Genomic DNA, 11,302 nt, shown 5'->3' with positions numbered 1-11,302 from the left:
CATGTGTGGGCCGAAGTAACTAGATGTCGTCTAGAACTGAATACTCGATATGAGGCGGTGCTCAATGTGAAATGAGGCTCAACTAGATGTAGCACATGTTGCGAGGCTGCTCGGCTTGTGACTTATGTTGCCTTGGTTGGCTCGGCTTGGGGCGTTTGAAGGTGAGAAATACCCTTTTATAGAATAAGGGCTCGCTCCTCAATACATAAATGGTGGGGTAGAGTTGATGCTCGCGGTGAGGCGGTTGCTCAGTAGGCGGCGATGCTCTCTAATGATGGTGAGGGAATCCCTTTTATAGAATAAGGGCTCGCTCCTCAATACATAAATTGTGGGCTAGAGTTGATGCTCCCGGCGAGGCGATTGCTCAGTAGGCAACGATGCTCTCTAATGATGGTGAGGGAGTCCCTTTTATAGAATAAGGGATCGCTCCTCAATACATAAGTGATGGGTTAGGAGTGATGTTCGCGGTGAGGCGGTTGCTCAGCTGGCGGCGATGCTCTCTAATGAAGGTGTGGGAGTCCCTTTTATAAAATAAGGGTTCGCTCCTCAGTACATGAATAATGGGTGCTCTCTAATAAAAGTGAAGGAGTCCCTTTTATAGAATAAGGGCTCACTCCTCAGTACATAAATAATGGGTTAAGTTCCCCAAGTATTTTTCATGAGGCCTAGTTGAGGCCCAATATATGGTACATAATGTAGTCCCCAAGTCTTCAGTCAGTAAAGTCTGTTGGCTGGAGAATTCAAATTGAATCCATGTATGGGCCGAAGTGGTGGTTGTTCGGAGGCGGGATTTGTATACCCTGCACTGAAGCTTTGTAGGTGAAGCTTTGCAAGTGAAGCTTTGAAGCTAGAGCTCTATAAATTAAGCTTTCGACGCTAGAGCTTTTGTAGATGAAGCTTTTGAAGCTAGAGCTCTGTAAATTAAGCTTTCGAAGCTGGAGCTTTTGTAGATGAAGCTTTTGAAGCTAGAGCTCTGTAAATTAAGCTTTTAAAGTTAGAGCTCTGTAAATTAAGCTTTTGAAGCTAGAGCTCTGTAAATGAAGCTTTTGAAGCTAAAGCTCTGTAAATGAAGCTTTTGAAGCTGATTGACATGAGTGATGCTCATGAATGTTGACATGGATAATGGTCATGAATGTTTATGTATGATTTGACATAAGTGATGCTCATGAATGTTTATGTATGATTGACATGAGTGATGCTCATGTATAATTTTGGAGTACTGGACATACTTTTGATCACCTAGTTAGTGATAATAGCGGCAGGGTGCCGAATAATTGTGGAGTACTGGGCGTACTTTTGATCACTTGGTTGGTGATAATAGCGGCAGGGTGCCGAATAAATTTGGAGTACTGGACGTACTTTTGATCACCTAGTTGGTGATAATAGAGGGCCTGGCTCTTTTAGGCATATGGGTTTTTGCCCTCCACATAACATTACAGCCCATTATTTTGGGCTTGCCGTTTTTTTTATTTGTTTTATTACCCTATGATGGGGTTATACATATATCTCCGAAAGATACGAAAAATAAATTACATCATTCAAAAATAAATCTGACCCTCTGCTTAATGGGTCACGCGTATAATTCCCTCTTCTGCATGCCATCACCACCGTAATTATGTCTACTTCTTCTTATCTTCTTTTGCTTTCTGCTTTTTCTTTTTCTTTTCCCTTTTGCAGATGGCAGACAAGGAAAGATTAATAGAATGAATAATAAGAAAAGAAAAAAAAAATCTTATCTCTGCTTTTGCTTTTCCAGTGTTATTCGCAGAGATGGGATCTGAGGTGCGTAGGACCAATGGTGGAGTCAAATTGCATTAATGGCTTTGAATATGAGGTACCCATCCTTTACCCATGTGCTTTTGTGGTGGAATCTGGGGGATAAATGCATGCTTTTTCTTTTCACCTGCAGACATACTCATCCGCAACCTTTTTTTTTCTTTTTCCTTTTCACTTTCTGCCTTTTCGACATGTGAACACATGACTGCACCCCTTGAAGTTTGATCATTGGTCCGTGCTTGCCTCCCGCAGGAAATCCAGACATGCATGGAACCTGAGGCTAGATAAACTGTAGCTTGGAAAACTGCAGAGCAAATCCCCTGAATGACGGATGATGTTGGCGCCACTGAAGATGCAGTGCAGCAAATATCAGCTAGACCAAGAACACAAGATTTACTAGTCTGAAATGCAACATCATCAGCATCCTCTCCTCTCTTTATTACTGCCCTGCTCCAATTATACATATTTATAACAATTTTCCCTGCTGCTTCAAGGGCAGTTGGACATTTTGAAACATACCGAGGAATGAGATCAACAACAATGCGTTGTACACTCGTACAACCTCTGGAAGCAACGATGAAAGAGAGATAAGCTTGCTCGAGCTTCGACGTGAGAGCAGAACCTTCATTAGTAAGTTGTAGACTCTGACTGTAAGACTGCCACCTTCGCGAAGGAGAAAACCATAATGATGAAGAAGCCCATTAGAGCGGCGTAAATCTCCTGCTTCAACTAGAGCATTGAGCAGACCAAGAACAAGAGGTGCTGACAATTTCGGACTTCCCACTGCAGTGCCTCGCTCCACAGATTCAAGTACATAAAATGCGTCATGAATTCTCCGTGCCACGCCCAAACCCTTTAAAATGGTTCCATATGTGATAGTATCAACGCCACAGTTTCCTGGCTCAGCCATTTCGTCGAACAACATGAGTGCAGAGTCAATATCGCCGAAATGTACACAAGCCTCCACGACCGCGTTCATCACAACCGTGTTCAGCTTCCCGAATCGTTCTTTAGCGACTCTATCTCCTTTTGAGACAGAGATTGCGGAGCTAGGGTTTGCAGTGGTGGCGGTGGTTGTAATAATGACGGCGATGAAGGCAGTTCTGGTTGGGATTCGTGCAGCTTCCGCTTTTTCAGAGGTTGCTTTCCCGAGTCCATGGCCAGAGAGAGAGAAATGGAGGACGGTGGCTTGCTGAGATTCTAGTGAAAAAGCGATGTGGCCGGCGGTCGAGTGCAAGAGTCCACATGATCCTCTGGATGAACAAGATGCGGCTTATATTGGTGAACTTTTTAAATCTGTTCAGATGGTTACAGATGCAATGGAAGCTCTTGTCAAGAGAGTTTTACTGGCACAATCTGAAATAGACAGCGACTACGAGCTGCAGAAAACGAACAGGAGAGCGGCGTCATTCGGTAGGCTGCTGACGTCAGTGCATGTAGGCTTGTAGACGTCGATGGAACCGATTTTGGTGTCCATGGGTTTCTGAACTGGGTTTTGATTGTACTAAAAAACTGTTCTTGAAAACTACTCAGAAAACATAAAATATGGGAACTTTGCAATGGGATTTGAAAACTGGGATTTGGGTTTTTCTGGGATTTATGGAATTTGGTTTTTTTTTGCAAATTCACGGCAGAGGTGAGAAAATGAAAGAGAACCGACATAGTTTTTTGTGTCAATTCCCACAGACGGCGCCAAATGTTGATGCACAAAACCGGAGGGGTCTTGGAACAACGTAAATCCGACCGTGAATCTGCAAGAAAGTAAATAAACAAGATGTATCGTGGTTCACCCCAATGTTTGGGCTACGTGCACACTGATTATTGTATTTCTCTGAGAGGATTGTGAGGGAGAGAGCTTTGCTCTGAATATGAGAGGGGATCTCAGGCCTAAGAAATTGGCCTCTCCTAATGAGGAGGGTGATGAGTCATTTTATAGAATAAAGGCTCCTCACTTATTACATATTTGCCCCTTCTTTTATTACATAATTACATTTGAGTCCTCCGAGTATTTATACGAAATCTAAATACGGAGGCCCTAAGTATGGTACAAACACACCATATTGCAGCACTGCAGAACTATTTATTGCTTTATGTAGCACTTGAAAATCACAGACAATATAAAACGATAAGAATATTTTATAAATAAAAAAATAGGGAAACGTTGCCGAGACGGCTATATAACTCGAAGCGATTACATCTTGACAAACTTGTTATTTTACGATTTACAGAGCATCCTATTCATAGAGAAAAACTAAAGAACACCCTAATTATTAACGGCCGATAACTCATAAACTTGATGGGCAAAGAATCATTATCTTTGGCCCACAAGAAAACCAATAAAATAACAATAATAATAAAATGAAATAATTTCCCAACAGTAACAACTTCTGAACTTTGATCAATTGCTAAAACATGACGGTTTGGTTACCTCACCTAAACAAGTCCAAGTGGTTCAAGTAAACTCATGTAGCATCCCCCAGAAAAACTGGTATATAGCCTTCAAGTTCAAGAAACTGAGCTCCGGATACGGAAGACCTGGCTACGTACATTTGTACGAAGCTAAATACAATTCGATCAAGAACTTGAAATCAACTCCCTTAGGTTTCGGTGTGGGGTTGAGGAAGTTTTTATTTTGATCCCTTCATTTTGTTTTCTTTCACCAGCTTCACTTGAAGAATCTTTGCTAATCGTCTAATATATTCACATTTTCACCCTTTCCCATTTTTAAGCATGGATTAGGATCATAAGTTAGAACTTTGGCAAACACATTAAGGGGAAGGACATGGGAGTTTAGGAAGAAGAGACTGATAGTTTTGACTGGAAAATTTACAGATTAAAATTCTCCCTGTTTATTTAATGGGTTTTGAGATTGGGTTGGGTATGAATTTACTGCTTTGGGTCGATTATGTCGAGCTCGTTTCAATTAAATTAGTTCCGTCAATACCTGCCGAAATATTTTGAAAGGAACCGAAATATTATGTAAACAACCTTTTTGTTATTAAGGTTTTTTATTTTATATATTTTTTCTTTGTTCGGATAATGGAATAAGGCATGTCATCAGCAAATTGAATTTTTTTCAACAAATCTAACTATTTATCATTACCATCATATCCATTTCCTTGTAACGGAATACAATTCATTACAATTTCTCCAGGGGAGCTGATTTTCACACACCTTTTATAACTTTTCCCACACCCCTCTTTGTTCCAGGCCATCGGATTGAATAAATCAAACGAAAACAACGGATATGATTAGTCAGGGGTGTGTAGGAAGCTATAAAAGGTGTGTGTTTATCATTTCCCTTTCTCCAGCCAGAATGCATGAAATCTTGGTTCACAATATCAGTTCAAAACCTTCGATTACTCGATAAAACTGGATATCCGAACGTATGTCATCAAGTTCTCTTGCTGCAATAATATGCTGCATGTCAGTTTCTGATCTATCATCATCAAGATTCAAGAACTCAGTGAGGTTGCCCCATCCTCAATGCCACATAAGCCAAAACCCTATATCCCACCAGCATCACAGCCAATGCAGCTACATCTATCCACATATCATCAAGACCTACACACTTAATACCAGGAAAGTCCAGCACCCTACAATGCACCCCCATCCCACACTCATAAACCTCATGCACCGAGTATTGCACTCCCACAAGAAGCTTGTAGCAGTAATGGCTGTACGAAATGTACTTCAACCAAGCTATGAAAGGCGGCATGTGCTGAATGTAATATCCGCCTACAAGTAAAAACACCAGCGTTGTCACAGAAGCCAGAGTTGTGCCTTGTTTCACATCCATTAGAATGGCCCCTAGTGCTAGCCCTATGCCTTGGGCGACTAGCACATTGTAAAGAACAATGAAAAGGGTTAGTGCAAATGTGACTATTGAAGGCTTGAGACCACTCATCCAATAGCATATTGTTACGAAGACTGTTGGGAGAACAAGCTCCATTGGCAAATCACCAACCGTTCGCGCAAAAAAATAGGATGAGAGACGGTACATGCCCGAGGAACGTTCTTTTATCAGCATTGGTCTTTCCATAGGGAATGAAAATATGGCATTGGATAGAGGGAAGAAGCCCCAAAATATGGAGAAGAAGAAAAGAAGTCCCACCTGTTCAAGCTACCTTATTAGTATTGCTTCTTATTATAAGTCCAAATCTAGCCTGGTTTTTTAAGTCAGTTTTCATTTTAAAGAAAAACAAAAACTAGTTACTGAAAAAGAAATCTTTAACAGACGAGCAGAGATGAGAGGAAATTGGAGTACCTGATCTTGTATATGCGAAATGTTGGAGTGCCACCACAAAAGGCCGGAAATAATTGAAACTGACATGACTTGGAAAATCCTTAAGCGAGAGAAAGATTCATGCTTCCTCTCTTTTAAACCCCTTTCCAGCAAAACGCTAAATTGCTCCCACCAGCTGGTTGTCCATTTGTAATTTCCACTACCTACTTACCGTATACATGCACAAATGAATATTCCAGCGGAAAATCTAGTTGAAAAATAGAGACTTATTGATTGGAGGTTACCTCTGGATGATGGTGTTCTTGAAGAAGAAACAACCGTGTCTTTATGAGTTTGCTGAATCTCTATCTTCAATGCAGGGTATAGATACTTTTTATAGGAAGATATTAAGAACTGCTTGGTTGTGTTTTGATCTTCTTGGTGGTCTAATCTGCCATTATACTCTACTTCCTCATCCTGTTTTGCATCAGGTGCTATACCTGCTTGTCAAAAAATATTTAAGAGATTTTTATTAAACCAATCATCACAGAAAAAGGATTAAATCTCAAAGAAAGAAAACAATGTCTGACCCACTATATTTATATTTCTTAATGGTGAATGGTGATATAAAGTTCTTCATTTTGTTTTTGTTTTGATCTCATCAAACTCACATGCAATTGGGACCCCGATGTAATTGTATCTCAAGTTAATAATGTATTATATGTTTTAATCATATGACATCGCTGGTTTGGAATGACACTACCTTTGACATCCTAGTTGCTTGTAAATTCCTCTGTCCACAACTAGATACTTATGAGTTCACCGTCACATCGATTTCAGATGATTAAAAAAAAGAAAATTAATGAAAATGACTTCAAAACTTTGAGTTTTAACGATAAGTATAAAATAAAGAGTATAGTGAATAGTACTAAGATTGATTTTTTAGTGTAAAAATATGATTTTTTTGTTAAAATGAACAGTACCAGAAACTTTTTATTAAGATACAATTTGGTACGTGGGACGGGACTAAAATGAGTGGGATGAGACATTCCGTCCTACATTTGTTGCGCCTAAAACGGGTGGAACGCGCTGTTCCACGGAACGAGTTTTAGATGAATTTTCGTTCCGTCTCACCCCCTGAAATGACTCGTTCCACATTCGTGGAACACAAAATTATAACCTCTCCGTCTCCTTCTTCTTTCTCCTTGTTTCCATCCGAAGGCATCTTTGCTCTCTTTCCTTTCCATCCTATCATGTCCTGTCCCATTCCGTTCCATCCTATTCTATCTGCATACCAAACGATACCTAAAGTTTCTTTATAAAAATTGTCGGATGAATGAAAATGATGCAAATTGCAAAACAGATATTTTCGGATGAGGGGTCAAATCAGACTGTACAAGTTTGTACATGCATAGAGGTGTTGTAGTTGTAACATTGACTTTGGCAAGTTTTTGGTGCTTTGAGTACCCGGTACTCCAAATTTTTATATTTTTAAACAAAGTTTTGACAGTTAAAATATCCAGAGTACTTAAGAAAGTCCTTAATTTAGGTGTTTGCTGGATAAAAAGTAAAAAACCCTAATTTGGGATTAGGCTTTAGGGTTGGCAACAAGTCCACATGTCCATGTGAATCCTCCTTGGCTAAGAGAGTGCTGAAAGGTTCCTTTCAATATTTTTGTGCTTTGATCGACTAAGATTAAGAGCCGTGGTCTGCCTTTGCCCTCTATTGTATTCACGGAGCCGTCGGTGCGATGAAACCATTTTCTTTGTGGACCACTCACTCACTCACACGCACTAATATTGTTGTGAAAAAATGGACTCGTACCTGAATGATTAAGTGTTAAAAGTTCCTCATACTTACATTAATCATATGTCCAGTTTGTGACTTGTGGGTAAGCCCTGGGGTTGACATGTACTAATTAAGACTTGCGTATATGAAATATATCTTTAGGTAATAATCTAGGAATCTTTTTAAAGGTGAGTAATGTTTTCTTATCCGTGTTTGGGATGCCGATATGTTAATTAAAGATTGTCAATCCAATCTTCTTTTTTTAAAGTAAAATGTGATTTTGATGACGTAGTACGTCAGAATCTTTAATGTTTTTATATATAAAAAAATGCATAGTTACCACATTTTGATAATTAGTGCTAGAAACTTAAAAAAAAAAGGCTACGCTAATAATGAGAGAAGATATTTCATACCGTTAGCAAGATCAAGCAAGACATCAGCCGGGTTGATGAAATTGAACCCGACCTCATATCCAATGGACCCGAAATACTCCATGACCCGATCAGCATGCCCGCTATAAATTGGGTACCCGTCCGACAACACCATTACTTTATCAAACATCCTATATAGCCTGCTTGACGGCTGGTGGATGGTGGTGATCACCGTCCGACCACCACGGGCCAGTCGCTGCAACGTCACGATGATACGTTGGGCCGTGGTTGAGTCGAGCCCAGAAGTGGGCTCGTCCAAAAGCAAAAGACTCGGGTTGACAAGCATCTCTTGCCCAATACTGACCCGTTTTCGCTCACCACCCGAAATGCCTCGTAGTAGAGGCCCACCAACTACAGTATCACGACACCGATTCAACCCGAGCTCCATTATCACCGTTTCGACTTGCTCTATTTTCTCTTCTTTTGTAAGCTGCTTGGGCAGCCTTAGCAAGGCAGTGTAGGTTAGGGTCTCCAGAACACTAAGGTGAGGATACAAGACGTCATCTTGCGAAACGAAGCCGATGTTGTGCTTCATGGAGCTTGAGAAGTTCTGGCCATTGTATGTTATCTTGCCAGAGATTTTACCTGGCAAGCGGCTGCCCAGGGCGGTCAAGAGAGTGGTCTTACCGCTCCCGGATGGCCCCAACATTGCGAGTAGCTCACCCGGTAGAACGATTCCACTCACTCCATTGAGTACAGTGCGTGTTGGTTTTGGCTTATGTGAAGCAACACAACCTCCGTTTGTTGCTTGCAGCTTAATGCTGTATCCAACATCTTCAAACTGCAGGGAAATGTCAAATTAAATACATATATTACACAAATGTTAGCTTAATAACTACTATGATAGTACCACTATTCTTTTTCTTAAACAATTTAGTTATTACATACTTACCCACATAACATGTCAAATTATCTAATAAAAAAGTTACTCATAAAATATTAAATGCGAATTATCATTAATTGGCCCTTAAGTCTTACCTTAAGTGTTACAGGGTGCAACGACTGGTGCAAAATTGAAGCTCTGGCCGAGGTTGGTCGGGGCTGGTCCGCCATGTCGTCACCCAAACATGGGCTCACATTAGTCCTCGACGAAGCGGAGGGTTCGGCATGAACCGAACAGTTCTGATCAGGCCGGTTCAGATTAGATAGTAGAATGTTAGGTGGAGTGTTTGACATGCTGTTTTCCTGCTCAAGAGGTATCATAATTGCAGAAAATGTTGCACTACGATGATCAAATACAAATAGAGAGTCAATATTAGGCAAACGGGTGTCTGCAGGTCGACCAGCGAAAGAGAGAGAGAGGGAGAGAGAGGGAGAGAGAGGGAGAGAGAGACAGAGACAGAGAGTGGTGGATGAAGGTAATGGAGGGACTCAGAGGAAAGGAGAGAAGAGGTTTGGCGGGGGAGAGAGGAATTAATAGGGGAAGGAAGGAGGATCACATGCAAGAGAACAAGACATGTGGTGATTCTTATAAAGTGATCGAAGGCACGAGATTTAAGCAAGCAGCTGATCACTACTACAAAAATTAAATTAAAAAATAATAATAAAAATGAGTAGTACTGTTTGTTAGATCGATTTCTACCAGAAAGAGACCCCAACCAACTGAGTTGGACTGAGCATATAGGCCAGGGGTAATGCATTCCAATTAATAAATTAGTGTTTCTTTCCTACTAATTGGCTTAGGTGCGGTACGTGTTTGCAAGGCATTTGTTATATTCTTGTGTTTTGACATTTCAACTTATACTGCAAATATAAATTAAGTATAGAATATCGTTTGTATAAAAATACATAGATTTTTATTGTTCATGCCTTAATTAGTTAACCTCTTATCACTATTTTTGAATGATCGGAATTTTATAGGAAATGATAGCGTACACACCTATTTTAACTTTTCACACTTATATTTAATCATGTATGTTGGTTTCGTTTAACTTATTCATTTTGATGATTAAAAATAAAGAGAAGTGTGCGATGAGATGCTAAAAATGTATGAGAAAATCACTTCGCTTATATGCTGTATGTATTACTATTACTGTATTTTAATATTCCATAAGCTTTGGCAAAGCTAATAATCAAAGGGTATATATATTATACTTAACGTATAAATCTATGTTTATTTCGAAAGGGACCAAAAACAGGTCCTACTTATAAATTCACATTCCCATTTTTTTTCTTATACACTAGATATGATTTGAATTTGATGTCAACGGAAATGTTGGATGTATCGTAACTTAAAATTTTCTGTCCAGTTTCTGCTTTTGGTTTGGCCATTAGACTACTTTGTGCTTGAGGCTGAGATTATATACAATAAAGGGTGAGAGATATAATTCAAGAAGCATCACGCTCCGATTCCTTTTCCAAAATTAGAACCACCAGACAGAGAAAGTATGCATTGCCCTTTATTTCTATGCTGCTAGCTAGCTAGCTTATTTGATATTTTCGAATGCAAAAACTGCTGTGGTCCATAATCTTTATTTCGTTCGTCCTATATTATTAGATTGGTCGAAGATGTTCCCTTGATGATTCTTTCTTGTTTAAGATATTTAATTGTAGGCCATGGCCACTGAACAAGTATGCTTGATATTATGTGTCAAAGTTTATGATGAGACAGTCTGACCGTTCACTTTTATTATCTTCAACTTAATCACCTATGCAAACTAAATGTAAATTTCGTGAAAAAAAACCTTGTTAGAATTAGTACTAAAAGGAGGATTTAACTTCATCAATTTTTCAGTGTGATATGTTTAACATTATGGCACCAAAGATTTGACACCCAAAGGCTAATGCATATCATCAATACTGCGAGACTGTGTGTTTATTCGATCAATTAATTAAGATTAATGAAGCTGCTAATACATCATCATCTTCCACTTATGCGTTGAATGCATAGAAATTCAAGTAACCAACCCTATATATTTCTTTTTAATTATATTGGCTTTATTTTCTTTGTAGGGTATCTTCTTTTGTGGTGTGCCTTACGAAAGAAAGAAAGGAAATGTTGGGTTCCTCGTGCCCTTTATTGGTGTCAAATGCCTATTCATTAATACAAGATAGTGGCTCAGATCGTGTCGTCTTTACTATA

At 39.5% G+C, this 11,302-nt stretch overlaps 1 protein-coding gene across 1 annotated transcript; it reads right to left on the bottom strand.

Moving 5' to 3' along the window:
• Positions 1-5,065: 5,065 nt before the first annotated feature.
• LOC103430654 (ABC transporter G family member 21-like) lies at positions 5,066-9,683 on the bottom strand. Its single transcript, XM_008368804.4, has 5 exons — positions 9,199-9,683; positions 8,203-9,001; positions 6,307-6,501; positions 6,044-6,225; positions 5,066-5,890 (listed from the first exon to the last, which is right to left on the bottom strand). The coding sequence occupies exons 1-5, from the start codon at positions 9,421-9,423 to the stop codon at positions 5,240-5,242; spliced, it is 2,052 nt and encodes a 683-aa protein (XP_008367026.2). The 5' UTR covers positions 9,424-9,683; the 3' UTR covers positions 5,066-5,239.
• Between the last annotated feature and the right edge of the window lie 1,619 nt (positions 9,684-11,302).

Source organism: Malus domestica, chromosome 13 (assembly GCF_042453785.1).
Source record: "Malus domestica chromosome 13, GDT2T_hap1".
In the NCBI taxonomy this organism is placed as follows: Eukaryota; Viridiplantae; Streptophyta; class Magnoliopsida; order Rosales; family Rosaceae; genus Malus; species Malus domestica.
Note: the sequence above shows the minus strand (reverse complement) of the source record. Positions and strands in the feature narration are given on the sequence as shown.

Bases quoted from the DNA above. Each gene is read 5' to 3' on its own strand.
- LOC103430654 (XM_008368804.4), bottom strand. From the start codon at position 9,423: ATGATACCTCTTGAGCAGGAAAACAGCATGTCAAACACTCCACCTAAC. The intron at 9,002-9,198 runs GTAAGACTTAAG...ATTTCCCTGCAG, and splicing joins TGCACCCTGTAACACTTAAG to TTTGAAGATGTTGGATACAG. The intron at 5,891-6,043 runs GTACTCCAATTT...TAGCTTGAACAG, and splicing joins TTTCGCATATACAAGATCAG to GTGGGACTTCTTTTCTTCTT.